Consider the following 15,038-nt stretch of genomic DNA (forward strand, 5'->3'; position numbering starts at 1 on the left):
TCCAGGGCATGTGCAAGATTTCTGGCAGACACTTGATTTTATAACTGAACCCCATTTAACTGAAAAGCAAATGTTCATTGGCTAGAAAATGGGATAAGAAGACTGTAATCCCTAAAGATGATCAGCTCTACACAGCTGCTGGGAACTCCAGCTATCATGTGGCATCTGAGAATTCCACTGAGTCCAGTGTCTCCAAACTGATTAACGACTGCTTTGATAAACAATTAAATCTTTCCAAAAGAGTTTTTACTATTCTTACATGAGAAACTATCTAAGCCTATAAATTAGAGATATTCACAGTGTGTTCAATGGCTGCTATAACACTTAAGATTGCAGTCCTATAAGACAAGAGTGTAATCACCCCAGATTTCTGCACAAGCTGTACAGTTGCAGAGGTTGCCCTTGTCTAAGTAAGCTGTTGAATGAACAAGTGACAGCCTGTTACAGCACTTTAAGGAAGAATCAGAATCTCTCCTATTAAAAAAAGAATGAAAGAACACAGTTGCTAAGTGATGAGGATAATAGTGGATTGCACAGAAGACGACCCTTTGAACCATAAGCCTGATCTGAAACTGACTGGAGTATATCCAGTGACTTCTGTAGGACTTAAAACCTGTATAAGCTTAATGAACCATTTCAGCTTTTTCTGGCTGAAGACTGCTACAATAGCACAGGGGTTGAAATCAGATAATCTTTAAGATCTCTTCCAAACCAAGCCATTCTATGATTCTATGATAAGTTTCTTATACATCCTCCTTGCTCTTGTGGAATACTAATCAAAAGTAATATGTGCCTGGGAAATTACTCAAATTGACAGCTGATCTGAAATCCTCAACATTTAGCCAACCAAAGAATGCAGACCAAGATCACAGCTTGAAAAGGAAGAACAAATAAATGACTATTTCTAAGCTCTCCCTCTACCTGTGGGTTGAAGCATCAAATAGGCACTTAGCTTCCTCATTAATGATTCTATGGCTACTATCCAATGAAAAGGATATCTTGTTTTCTGTCGAGGGTTAGAAAGGAAGATTTCACATGACAGGTAAGGGAACTAAAATCCCAGCCCTGCCTGAGATACAAATGAGAATAAACTGGCAAAAATATCTCCAGGTTGGAAATTGGAAGGCTATTTCTAGCTGTGATGAGAGTGAGGTTGCAGATGAATTTGTAAAGAGAGTAATAGAAGAAAACAGTGATTTCTGATAGTTTTAAAATAGTAAGATGAAAGGTTGTCACTTACCTCTTAGTAACTGGATTACAAGAGTGGGGGAGGTACCTTCAAATCCTGTTTTAAAGTAACTATCTCAAGCAGAACTATCATGAGACATATACAGGTTTAAAAAAGCATCTCAAATCAAGACACTGCTAAGTGAGATACCAGCTTCAGGCTGCTGGCATGTTGATGCAAACTGTCTTCAAATGAGATGTGGGAGCACCAGGATGCATGTTGTTACTTGAGCAAGGATTTGTCCTCTGAGTGAGCAATAACTCCATCCCAGTAGAAGGGATCAGACTTTCAGAGAAGCTCTTATACTGATGTGGGTTTCTCTTTCTCTAATCGAAATTTCATTATGGAAACCTGAAAGCTATCCTGACCTAATTTTCTCTGAAATTAACACATTCTTGTGCTAGTCATCCTTATGATTGACAACTCCCATCTTCACTCACCCTAGACATTGCATTTGTCAACAAAAAGCTAACTGTCTATCATACTAATTTTAGTTATTTATGTTAATTTACATTACGATAATGTTCCTTTGTGGAAACAGTAGCATTTAACAAAAAAGAAAGCTTCCAAAAAACTGAAGCATTGTGACTGTGACAGAATCAGAGATGAGATGTGTGGCTAGACACTTCCAGATATTCTTTATCTCAGACACTGTCTCTCTCTTAATCTGACTAGTTTGATGAACAACAATGGAACTGGGGATCTTACCATCTTTATGATCATAGTGATCGTACATTGATCTTTCATTTCATGTCGCAATAGCTAACCATTGCTGGCAAAAGACAGGAGCAAATATAAAGCTAATTTGGAAAAATCATACATTGTTTACCCAGAAAGAGAACGGAAAAGGGCAATAAGTATACAGGAGGAAATGCAAACAAAATATAGATCACTCAGTATTTTCCTTCCTTAAAATAATGAGCAGGAATGAGGCCAGACTTTCAAAATCACCTTGCCAGAAGTGACTTAAGATAGATGTCTAAAATCAAGGAGGCAAAAAATAGCACAATCCAAGCCCATTTTTTGTTCCAGTTCAGGGTAAACTGATCTGCAGTTTATTAGATTTTACTACTTGGAACAAAACATAGCAGCAAGGAGATATTATTATTATTAAAACAGAGTCACATTTACCTCAAAATAGAGAAATGCATAGAAAGCAATTCTGATCAGATTTTTATTATCATTATCAATATTCTTTATTAGATTTTCCTCTTTCAAATTCCAGTCATTTGTGTATCATATCACAGCACCAACCTAAATGGTCGGTATGAACTGCCTTGACTCCAGGCTCCTTCACTGATGGAGGTCATCTTGCACTCTTCTGTTTTTTCAGGCTGGGCCTTGCCAATTGGAATAAGACCTTAGAAAAAGACATTTAAGCCTCGACTTTACTGTGAATTATATTCTCCCTCACTTTCTTTATCCCCTACTAACTTCTATGACAATAATTAGCCATTTCTCTTGCTCTCCTACAGAGACAAACTGCCTTATCACCTCCCTCCTTGTAACATCCTCCTCTGCTCAGCAGGTACTAACTGCCCTATTCACTCACTTTGACTACCCAGATCATGTAATAAATTAATCTATGAATTGTTTCTAACCTGCAATTTGCTAATGACTAATGACTTTCAAAAGAGGTCTTGTTTGCTCAGAACTTTGTCATTTTTTGCATATGCCATCTAGTCTCACAAAAAAATACAGTAGAACTCACTGAAAGACTTGCTTCTATTGGCGTCTTCACAACTACCATAATCCTAACACAAATAAACTATTTTATCAAGAAAAGGAAAGTGTATTATTGCAGTTAGATAATGGATTAAATATTTACAAACTGAAAGTCTTCAGAATTGTAGACAAAGCCAACTGAAATCAATGGGAAAACTGTCATTTAAATATACTTTTTTTCAAGACCTTGATTGAGGTGACACAATTTCTTTCAAAGCAGTCCTGTCACATCATTGAGCGACAATAAAACGGGGCCTTAAAATGAATGCTATTTATATAGACTTTCTTGCTGTTCTATACTGCTGATAGGTGGTGAAGGAGACTCATCGGAAGACTCAGAGAGCAGGCGAGTAGACAGAAGAAAACATAAAAAGATATTTTTAGAGGAACCAGATATTTCTGGAATCTGAGTCCACGTGCTTTATCAAAAGAACAGCAAATTCAGTTGTTCTCTTTTTAGCAATTGTTAAACACACGTATCCATTAAATAAATTGATATATATATATTTTAATAAATTCACCTTAGACTTATAGGAAGTTGTGAAAAATGTCACTAAATAGTTTCAAATTTGTTTTTTCTTTATCTTTCCTACAGTCTAGTTGCATTTGAAAGCTAAAAGAAAGAGAAAAAAATGTTTTATGTATCAAATTCATGGTTCTTCATACCCTAGTAGAGGCCTTCTTGAATTATCAGCCTGATATTCACATATAAATCAACAAGAGCATTTTTGTAAAAGGAGATGTGCGTAGACAAGCAAATCCTTCTCAAGATGAAGGTATCTCAAAAATCAGCTTAATAAAATAGCATGTTTGGATTCTCTATAAAGGGAATGAATTATTAGTTTACATTCTCCTGTCACTAGGTATCTCTCCTTGCTCTTTGATGCTGGCAATTGGTTATTTCCCTGAGGCACTATAGTGATGCATTTACATGTCATCACATCCCTTCCTGTGTTGAATTGTCAGTCCCAGATTCAACACTACAGGCTGACGTAGAAATTCAAGCCTGTCTGACGGTTGACAACATCTAACGTACAAATATCCTGCATTCCTCTCAAGTCAGTGTATGGTTTAGTCTCCTAAATAAAAATACAACTCCAATTCCTATCAGGCAAAGGTAATGGAAGAGAAAAGAGGAAAGCATTTTTCCTCAATTTCACCAAATACATGTGGTAGAATATTGACAAGATCATAACTACAACTTTTCATGACCTCTTCATTTCCCTCCTTCAGCTAGACAGCTGCCTATTTTGGCATCATAAGCCACTGAGACAGGAAAAGATTTAAACCCTGGTCACGGATCTTCACATTAGAGTAGTTTCTAGTGGTTCAATCTGAGTACAGATCTAAGCAGGCACTGGTGGCTAAATTACTCTACCAGAGACACTTCCCTTTGGATTTTCACAGAGAAGGAAATAGTTACTGCTCCTTAAATTTATCTACTCTCATCTGTAAGATGTGTATGAATCAGGGGATTCCCTACAGTCCTCTGTCCACAGCCAAGCAACGCCAGGCACCATAGTGAGCATCATCTTAGAAACGGGTCCATACCCTCACAGAACAGCAGCTGTACTGGGGCAGACCTAAGGTCCATCTTGCCTTCATCAGCAGCTATAGACAGGTGTCTGAAGAAGAATACAAGAACAGCACAAACATATCTGATATCTCCTGCTAGTGGTCTCTGAGTCTTTAACTATTTTCCACTTAACTACTCCTTCAGTCAGACACAGTTCCCATTATTTAGCAATCAATAAATCTTATCCATTCTCCTCCTGAATTTACACCTTCTTAGCATACACAAAATCCTTCAACAAGGACTTCAGCATCTCAGATACCAGTAACTGTAGTATCTCATGGCGAACAATGTTCAGTTTCTTGTAAATGTAACTCCCACTGACATGTTTTCCTGCTCTTAACTAGTGGCCCAGGAAGACTGAGAGACTGCTGTACAACTCCTCATGATGGGCAGTCTGTGCTTCTTTTACGTTAAGAACTTAGACACAACTAGTAATAGGAAAGATATTTAAATTATTATTTTAAAGCATTTGCAAAAGCTTCCCAAGGATACAGCCCTAGGATCGTGACAGTGGTAATGACAGAAATTTGACCTCTTAAGACCACTTGCAATTTAAACCAGTAACTGCTTAGGAGAGCAAATAAAAGATCTCCTGGCATTTCACCACATTCAAGAACCTAAGGGAATAAAAAGAAAAATTGCTACATGCCACCGGGGACAGAAGAAATGCCAGAGAGAATGTAGACGGCCTGGCCAAATAGGGCTACCACAGAGAGAGGGTGAAACATGGCGCAATACAAAAAGAAATTTCTGAAGGCAAACGCCAGTCCAAAAGAGATTGGCTGCCTTATTATCTTAAGATGCTTTCTCAAGAGGATTTATTGAAAGTCTGACAACTGCAAATGAGTTATGGAAAAGAACAGGCAGAATGATAATCATATCCACAACCCAAGAGTATGACACAGCACAGCTCTCTGTCATTGACAACCTCTAGTTTCTTCCCCTGACTTTAAATGCAGCTGAGGCGGGACCATTATTTATATGGATGAGGATCTTCTTCATAACAGAAAATGTATACCTCTAAAACTGATGTATCACTCAAAAGATGTAAACAGTAAAAACAAAACAAAACAAAGAAGTTGCTGGGTATGAAAACCCAACAAGTTTGGCTCACTAACTGTGTCAGTGTTCCCAGATGGACAGAGAATGAAGCAGAGACTGAGTGTTGAAGGTCACCTCCAATCTGGAGGCAAAAAATAATGTCTCTGATCACCAATGGCTTTCTAATCCCAATCTGTTCAGTTTGTCCTCAAATATCTTTTGTTTGGAGACAAAGATATTTTGTGGACTAACAATGCAGAACCTTCTGTGCCAATCTCCAGCTTGGGGGGAGGGATCACAGGTTGCTGGAAGAAGTGATTCAAAGCCCTTGATATATTTAATTCTATTTCTGTGCTGTTCTTTTAATTGTATTTCTATCCCAGACAGCCCTAGCAAGTACAGAGACAAAAAGCTTAGAAGCTTGTAGCTACCTAGGGATATGGATTGCTGCTTGAAAACCTCAATGAACTTGGAGTTTTTACTCCAAGTTTAGAGTACTTCTGCATTTAGGTGCAGAGAAAATCTGGCAGACAAAAAAGTACATTTAGCAAGAACAAGATATTTTAATTTGAATAAGCAAATGGCTAAGGGTTGGGAAAGAACAAGAAGATGGGAGAGGCACATTAATCTGCGATGGCTGGAAGTAACTGAAAACTGCCAGAGGAGATAAATAGCTGTGGTGAAAAGAACATTGGAAGATACCAGATTTGCAGGAGCTGCTTACTGTGGAAGGATTTTCAGACAAGAATATGAGTCATTTGTGAATGTGGTAACTTTTCTGGGTACTGTGTCTAAAGTAAGTGTCACAGACACAGAACATAACAGTTCACAAATTTTGCAAAATGCAGTAGATCAGCCAGTCATTTTCTTTAAAACCATCACATCTGTGGGGGAGATAGAAGGATGGGGGCATATCCCCTTTATTTTAAATTGACTAAAGAAGAAAGATTTCTAGATCTTCAATCTAGCATTAACTGAATTAAGTATTGTGAAAAAAGGACTTTAATTGCTTGGAGCTCTGTCCTGCCTAGACAGTGCCCAAAAGAGAACAAGTACATTTCCAAGTTTTTCTTTTCCCCTTTAGGAAGGCCTTCAGATTACCCACCTGGCAAAAACAACCAGCTATTTAATGACCTAAGAAACAGGCCAGGGCTCTTTTCTCCCCTTTGAAAGCAAGCTGAGAGGAAGAGCAATTTAACACAGTTCCTAAGATTTATACCTTAGAGTCCTGAGTCAGAACAATCAAACTTGAGTTATTAAAGAAAAGTCTCTCAATCTCATGCTAGGGTAGCATCCTGGAGACAACTGCCAGCAATGTGATGCAGTACTTCTTACCTATCCACGTTCTGTTTTCCATGTCCTTGTGTATTCAGTCTAGCCCTACGTAGGGAAAGTGAGTAAGGTAAGGATTTATCTTGGACTTACGGCTTGCTTTGGTGCACCTTCAGTCTGTTCATACACCTTACTACAAACCAGAAGATGTAATGAAAGCCAGGAGTACTTTTTCCTCAATATTCTCCAAAGACACAGTATTAGCCAAAAGGTTTGGTAGCAAACATGGTGAAGGAGTAAGGCGTAAGCTAAACAAAGAGCTGAATTATTTAATATTTCTGAACACTGCACAAGAGCATACTGCTTTCTGTACTTAGGACATAAAATGTTGTTTATTTTGCTCATGATATGTTTAAAGAAGTGTGTAACTTTGGACATTATTAGGAGTGAAGTCACTTGCATACCTTATCTTAGCAGCCCGGATAAGACTAATTCCTTTTGCTTCAGCTCTGCTCTCTCACATTTAGAGACATTAGAAACAGGTGAATGGTTTTCACAACTGCTAATAATATGTTGACTATAAGGGTTGGTACAAAGGAAAACATTTTTCATAGTAAGAAAAACATTCATTTGTCTCTATAATACCAAATGAAACAGCAGAATAAAATTTCGCTTCTACTGTACACAACAATAGCGATGGGGAATGGCTCAGAAAATAAGATTTTACCTGAGTTATTCAGACAAAAAAAACTCTGTTACCTCTCATGCCATCAGAAAGATACATTTTCACCTTGCAGAAGGAAGCAAAAAGTTTCTCCAAACAAATTCTGATATACTTGGAAAGTCAGAAAACTTATTAATTTACACATGTATCTTTTAATATATCCCACCATAGCAGTCAGTACCAGCTGATGCTAGCCTCAGGAATACCATTTTAACAAACTATGTGATAGCTATCTAAATCTGAACTCCGTTCATTCAATGCAGCCAGAAGCAACAACAGCAGGGAAGTAAAGAAGGAAAGCAAACATCATTGTCTCTTACCACAGTATAGATTTGAGGTTTGCGCCTTTTTGCCAGGTCAATTATATTGACTCCATTGTAATAAAGGTTCTCAATGCAGCCATGGAAATTTTTCCTCTGAAAGGTTCCTGGTTTCCCTGGGACAGGAATGCCTCCAAAGCTGAGCTTTTGGAAAGAACAAGAGCAGCATTTGGTTACCACTCCAAAAGCTCCATACAGCCAATAGGGTTATTATCTCAGAGACAAATCATGTTTACAGCATCACATCTGAACACAGAATAGAGCACACGCTGCCCAGCACACGAATTACAGTGTAGCATTACAGCTGTTTGAGAAACTGCTGCCACAGACAGCTCGCCCATTTGCAAAGGGCTTTTATGTGCCATTACGAATGACCTCATCAACCAGTCCTCCACCAGGAACACCCAAATGGTCTCCATCCCGTGGCCCCTCTGACCAGGAGACTGAGCAGCAAAGCACAGCAGCCAGGAAACACTGAGCAATAGGAAAATAAACTCCTTCCCACAGAGCAATGGAAGTACCTGTGAGCTGGAGTCACACCTTTCCATCTGGCAAGTATTTGAACAGTTCTGGTTTCAGACAGTGGAGGGAAGTATCACACTCACAAACTACCCCATGTGCATCTTGCAAATGTTTTGCCTCAAATTTCACTGTGATCTGGGCTTGCACACAGTATTTGAGAGTGAGCAGTGTAATGGAAAAGTACTGCAGGTTACACATTTAAACAAAAGTTAAGATTTGCTATTTTTTAAGTACTGGAATATGTTAGTGTTATGCAGATAAAAACTAATCACTTTAGAGGAGGGCTAAAACTTTACAGAGAAACTAAAAAGCTTTCAAAATCCTTGGAGCACAATCACTTCAGGTTCTGAAAGAAAATTATAAATAATTGTTTGCACTATTTGTGAATCCATAATCGTGATTGTTCATATATTGAACGCAACTGGACTTACTGTGCCAAACTGGGCATCACTCAGAATGTTGCCCTTCAACACAACTCCAACTCCAACTCTAAAACTTCTGTTAAGCGTATTTTCATTTTCCAGATACACAGCTCATTTCTAATTAGCTTTCTTTGCAAAATCTTACTGGCTATGCCTCTGTGTTTTTTTTTTTTTTTTTTAAATCCATTTTCCCATTGCAGCCAGCAGCTTCATGAATGATACAATGCAAGGGAGGATTTTGCAGCCCCCACACTTCTCAGTGTTTACAGCGTGTTGGGAGCTGTGCTGCAACCCTGCTGCATCGATCGCAGCACAGACAAGCAGTGCTGTGAAGCACCACAGGCGCTGATGGCTGCTGGAACCTGGTCAGCCTTATTCCTCTGTTGCTACTTCTAATGCCTCAGCTCATTATTACAAAAGTAAAGGGAAATTTGGGGGTTATTTTTCCTCCCACTCCATTTAGCAAGTCAGGATACATCAGCAAATTAAATCTCCCTGGACAACCTTGATAGCACTTCTTTGAAAACAAGTCCTTAATGAACTTGTGCCTCAGTTGTATTAATTGATAATTTTGCAGAAATAAAGAGTGAACAGACTGCTACTTTACATCACTTGCAGGTTTGTTATTGGCATGAGGGCTTATGTGGTAGCAATGATTTTTTCCAGTGAGAATCATTAGTTCTTCCTTAAAGCACCAGACTTTCCTTCTTTCATGTTCTGTTCTTTCAGTCTCCTGTTTAGGGACTCTGCATTGGGTTTCAAAACCAGAACAAAAATCAATATTAATTATACTAGTGCATTATAAAGAAAACTGTTTTCTTTGTGATTGGTAATAATTTTAATTACCAAACTAATGGGTTTATTACCCTCAGTAAGGCCTTTAATCCCCAAAGTGTGCTGAGATAAACTTTCATTAGAATATATTGCTGTCACGTTCAATTGAAAGACCATTTCAGTGCAAATAGAAGAAAACACATTGTATAAAATACTGAGCACCAGGGGCCAGGACTGAGTGCCAGAGAGGTCAGTGCTGACATGCTGATTTACTTCTGCTGAAGATCTTCACTATGCTTCCCATTTCAGAACATCTGGAAAAATGTTCTGCAAATTACATTGGAGCCTGAGTTTTCCCTAGTTGGCATCAATCTTGTAGCAGAAAGCAAGAAATTTTATGATTTTGGAATTAGGAAAGCTGATGACTCAATTGTCTGCTCTTCTCCAGCTTCACCATGCTGGGCCATGCATAATCCACGATTAGATGGTTTCGGACCTGCTCTGCAAGCTGAACACTCGCAAATCCATGGGGCCAGATGGATTGCACCCTAGAGTTCTGAGGGAGTTGGCGGATGTGGTTCCAGGTCTCTCTCCATCATCTTTCGATAGTCCTGGCTAACAGGGAATGTCCCAGTTGACTGGCGACTAGCAAATGTGACTCCCATCTTCAAGAAGGGTCAGAAAGATGATCCTGGTAGCTACAGACCTATCAGTGTCACCTCGGTGACAGGGAAGGTTATGGAATGGATAATCTCAGGATACATTGTGGATCAGTTACAGGTCAACCAGGGGATCAGGCCCAGTCAGCATGGGTTTATGAATGGTAGATCCTGTTTGAGAAACCTGATTTCATTCTATGATAAGGTGACCCGCTTAGTGGATGAAGGCAAGGCTGTCGATGTGGTCTACCTGGACTTCAGTAAGGCCTTTGACATTGTCCCCCACAACATCCTTGTGGAGAAGCTGGCTGCCCATGGTTTGGATGGGCATACGCTCTGCTGGGTGAAACACTGGCTGGATGGCCAGGCCCAGAGAGTTGTGATCAATGGAGTTAAATCCAGCTGGCGGCCAGTCACGAGTGGTGTCCCCCAGGGCTCAGTGCAGGGCCTCTTCTATTCAACATCTTTATCAATGATCTTGATGAGGGGATTGAATGCACCCTCAGTAAGTTTGCAGACGACACCAAGTTTCGAGGGAGTGTTGATCTGCCAGAGGGTAGAAAGGCACTACAGAGGGACCTGGATAGACTGCATTGACAGGCCAAGGTAAACCGTATGAGTTTCAACAGGGCCAAGTGTCGGGTCCTGCACTTCGGTCACAACAACCCCAGGCAACCCTACAAGGCTTGGGGAGGAGTGGCTGGAAAGCTGCCTGATGGAAAGGGACCTTGGTGTGCTGATGTACAGTCGGCTGAATATGAGCCAGCAGTGTGCCCAGGTGGCCAAGAAGGCCAATGGCATCCTGGCTTGTATCAGGAATGGTGTGGTGAGCAGGACTAGGGAAGTCATCCTGCACCTGTACTTGGCATTGGTGAGGCCTCACCTCAAGTACTGTGTTCAGTTTCGAGTGCCTCGGTACAGAAAGGACATTGAGGTGCTGGAGCAGGTCCAAAGAAGGGCAACAAGGCTGGTGAAGGGCTTGGAGAACATGCCCTACGAGGAGAGACTAAAGGAACTGGGGCTGTTTAGTCTGGGGAAGAGGAGGCTGAGGGGAGACCTAATTGCTCTCTTCCAATACCTGAAAGGTGATTGCAGTGAGAGCGGGGTTGGTCTCTTCTCACTGGTGACAGGACAAGGGGAAATGGCCTCAAGTTGCTCCAGGGGAGGTTTAGGTTGGATATCAGGAAAAACTTCTTTACAGAAAGCATTGCTAAACACTGGAACAGGCTCCCCAGGGAGGTGGTTGAGTCACCATCCTTCAATGTGTTTATAAGCCATTTGGATGTGGTGCTCGGGGACATGCTTTAGCGGTGGGTTGTTAGAGTTAGAGCAGTATGGCTAGTTTGCGGTTGGACTTGATGATCTTGAAGGTCTTTTCCAACCTGAGCAGTTCTATGATTCTATGATTCATCTTAAAAGCAGATATAGCATTGACTCTGGTTAGCATTGTCTGTAGCTGTTCCAGAATCTTACTGCCGAAAAGGTTAGGAACATTTTCCTACTTTCCTTATCAAATGTGCTCAGAAGAACTTTTAACAGAGACAGGCACCACTTTCCTCACCCTGGTTTGAGAAATGCAAGGAAGGAAAATTCAGCTGGAACATGAAAGGAGCAGAGAGCAGGCACCTGCCACTGCCAAGACATCCACATTTGTCACTAACATGCACTGGGAATTGATCCTTTCTAGAGAAATGAATTCAAAGTGCAGAGAGGAAGCTTTTGGTCTCGGAGAAATGAACCATGACAGCTCAACACATCCAGACAGGGTGATGGCTCTGACTGTGCAAGCATGACCCTGTGCCTTGTGGGCTAGCAAAACCTGGTAGACAAGCACGTAGGGATAAAAACGAACACGGATAATTTGCAAGTAGATGTGTATAAGTGGAAAGAACAGATAAAGAACTGTCTTGCATATAGATACAATGATATAAGGGTGGTGTTGTGGTTTTTTTTCCTAGTTATTTTTCACTAGGAGCCATAAGCACTGAATTGCTGCACTTTGCTACACTTTCATCTCATCACAGAGGAGTACATCACAATGGGTTTGATGGGAAGGAGGGGTGTTTCCTCTCCTCACCAGTATGTTCAGAATCACACCCCTAGATGTGAAGGGACCTGGGTCACAGCCAGATCTTTCGACTGCTTTTGTCAGTGTCTTCCACTTCTACAAGGAAGGGAGTAGTCTCTACCTGCTCATTTCTACACAGAATCATTTGAGCAAGGTGGTGGCTGGATAAGCACAACTCAGAGCTGGGATACCCCTAGTCATGTCAATCAGATGCAGGGATAGTGCTCAATGGGCCCATTAAGATAGTATTGGAGATGGTGTCACAGAACTGCTTTCTGCATGTGAGAACGCTCCCTGGAGATTTGGCCAGAACCCACATTTCCATCAAGGCGGATATGCAGATTTAGATCAAAGTCTCACATACCTTCAAATGTAATCATAATCCAGTGCATATGTGCCAACAGACTGGTCATTTACTAAGACTGTCACATGCAGAATTGCACTAATGTACTTTATGCTTGTTAAAGGAGCTTTCTAGGAAGGAAACATTAAATAAAGAAAAGATCGCTGCTGGAAAGAAACAGCTTGTTGAGTGGATATTTTCCATCACATTCATTTTACACTAGTTCAGCCTCATCTCCCAGATTATAATCAAAAGGGCTTCACACACCTCGTAATCAATATCTAAGTGATCCGAGTCCCCCTTCGTTCGAAAATGCTGAGTGTGCTTGTCCACTGTGAAGTTCACCTGCTTGTTGAAGCGCTCTATGAGAACCGAGTGCCAGTGCTGGTCATCCAGAAGGCTGCCCAGGGTGACGGATGTGTGGCTGTTAGTGAAGTGCAAGTTGGAGTCCCCTGGAGAGGCAGAAACAGGCATAAGACACCAGAGTTACCTCTATGCCCTTATCTAAGGAATTAGGGCTCAAGATGAGCTAACGTGCTACCAAAAGCAAATTGGATCCCTGTCTAGAAACAGACCCATCATGAAGCATCCCTTAGGTTCTTTGGGCCTCTCATTTATACCTGCATGTACAGACACATTTGTTTCCTTGGTGTCTTAAGCGCAACCTTTGAGTAGCACCAAAATCTGCTGTCTTTTCACACTAAAAAATTACTCCTGATATTTCAGTTGCAACTATGTGTTTTTCTCATATATTAATGAGAATATTGCATCTGACCATTTTTACAGGAAAAACAAGCAACACAACCACTAATCAGTGAAGCAACATGAATGCAAGGGTTTCATTCAGCTCAAAAAGATTCTTAAACCCATTAAACCATTGTAAAAATATTTAAGCCCTAACCTCGGTGATTTGTAGCACTCTTCTGTATTCCGTCTGGCTGCATGTCTAAACACTTCAGACCCTCTCATTTAAAAAGTATGTGTCCTTTTTTTTATATTCCAGCAGAATAGAAGGAAGACATGCTCCGAAACTGTCAATGAAGATGCAAGCACACTGAAGAACACGCATCAAAATGCTTGTCTGTGGCACATGAATGCACACAGAGGATATGAAATGGCTAAAATCTGTAGATTTGGGGCTACTGCTGAAAGAAAATAACTCTTATCTGAGATGACGCATTCACAGAGCCTCTCCTGAGGAAGAAGAAACAATATATTTAACTATATCGTATTCTTATCCCAGCATGAAACATTTGGGAGCGGAGGACAAATCAGTATGAGAAATGTGAGTCAGCAGGGACTGCTGAGGCAATAACCATGGCTCTCCCATAATTGAAGCTAATGAAGATTTTGCAATAAGGCCAGAGGATAGAGACTGATCACTCCGACTTACAGTAGCTCCTGACATCATCAAAGTGCTTTAGTGTATTCACCAGGAAAAAACAAGAACTTTTCTACAGAGAGAAACTAATCCAGTCTTTATCTGTCCCTGCAACCCAACACGATCACATGGTGATAGCCTTCCAGATAATCAACTGCAACCATATCCAAGAACACAATATTTTGATCAAAGAGATTTCATTTAACTTCTGTATTCTCTGCAAAGTTTTGATTAAAGAATGGAAAAAAATAAGACAACAAAAACAAACCTTTTTTCCCCAAGCCACAGAATCACTACTGGCCTGAGCTGAAGTTTCTAGACTGTACTTAATATAACAAAAAAAAAAAAGCAAACTAAGACAATCCTTGTTAAAGTAATACGTGAACCAACAAACTTAATTGCCCTCACCTAGGTTGATGTGCAAGGAGAGCTTCCCTTTCTGCAGTTCCAGGGTAATATAGTCTCCACGTTGTCCTTCTCCGTGGAATAAGACTCCATCCTCCTGCATGCTCTTGAACTTTAGGGAAACCACATCTTTGAATGTGCTCATAAGCTTCTGATTGAACCTGTAGAGAAGGGAACTTCTGCCATCGAAGTCTGCAATATCTGACTCTGGAGGAAAAAAGATGACAAAACGAAGAGTAGAGACAGCATCAGGAAAGGGATCATAACATTTCAGCATTTTTGAATTACTGCTTAGAGCCTGGTATTCTCAGAATACATATATACATACATAAATACATAGCAGCTGTGCAACCCTGGAACCCTACCACGTTTCAACCATTTTTTAATCCCTCTTGCTCAGCTCTGGAGAAAGGGAACGCTATAAAAAAAAAAACAAAACAGAAGTACCCTGCACATTTCCTCCTCCTTCTCATGTAAGGTTTGTTTTGTCACTTGACTTTTTAAAACAAACATTCCTTTAGATTCAGATATCTGGAGCATTCCTTGTCATGTTTGTTGTTTGTCTCTTAAACACACCC

At 40.4% G+C, this 15,038-nt stretch overlaps 1 protein-coding gene across 3 annotated transcripts in view; it reads right to left on the reverse strand.

The window, feature by feature from the left end:
* Nucleotides 1-15,038, reverse strand: part of CNTNAP5 (contactin associated protein like 5) — a 274,310-nt gene that overhangs the window by 136,635 nt on the left and 122,637 nt on the right. For all 3 annotated transcript variants that reach the window (XM_021397542.1, XM_021397543.1, XM_021397544.1), the window contains exons 6-8: nt 14,464-14,667; nt 12,942-13,126; nt 7,887-8,030 (exon numbers count right to left, since the gene is read on the reverse strand). In XM_021397542.1, the coding sequence (XP_021253217.1) occupies nt 7,887-8,030; nt 12,942-13,126; nt 14,464-14,667 (533 nt within the window). The remainder of the gene's footprint in view (nt 1-7,886; nt 8,031-12,941; nt 13,127-14,463; nt 14,668-15,038) is intronic.

This window comes from Numida meleagris, chromosome 5 (genome assembly GCF_002078875.1).
Source record: "Numida meleagris isolate 19003 breed g44 Domestic line chromosome 5, NumMel1.0, whole genome shotgun sequence".
Taxonomy (NCBI): domain Eukaryota; kingdom Metazoa; phylum Chordata; class Aves; order Galliformes; family Numididae; genus Numida; species Numida meleagris.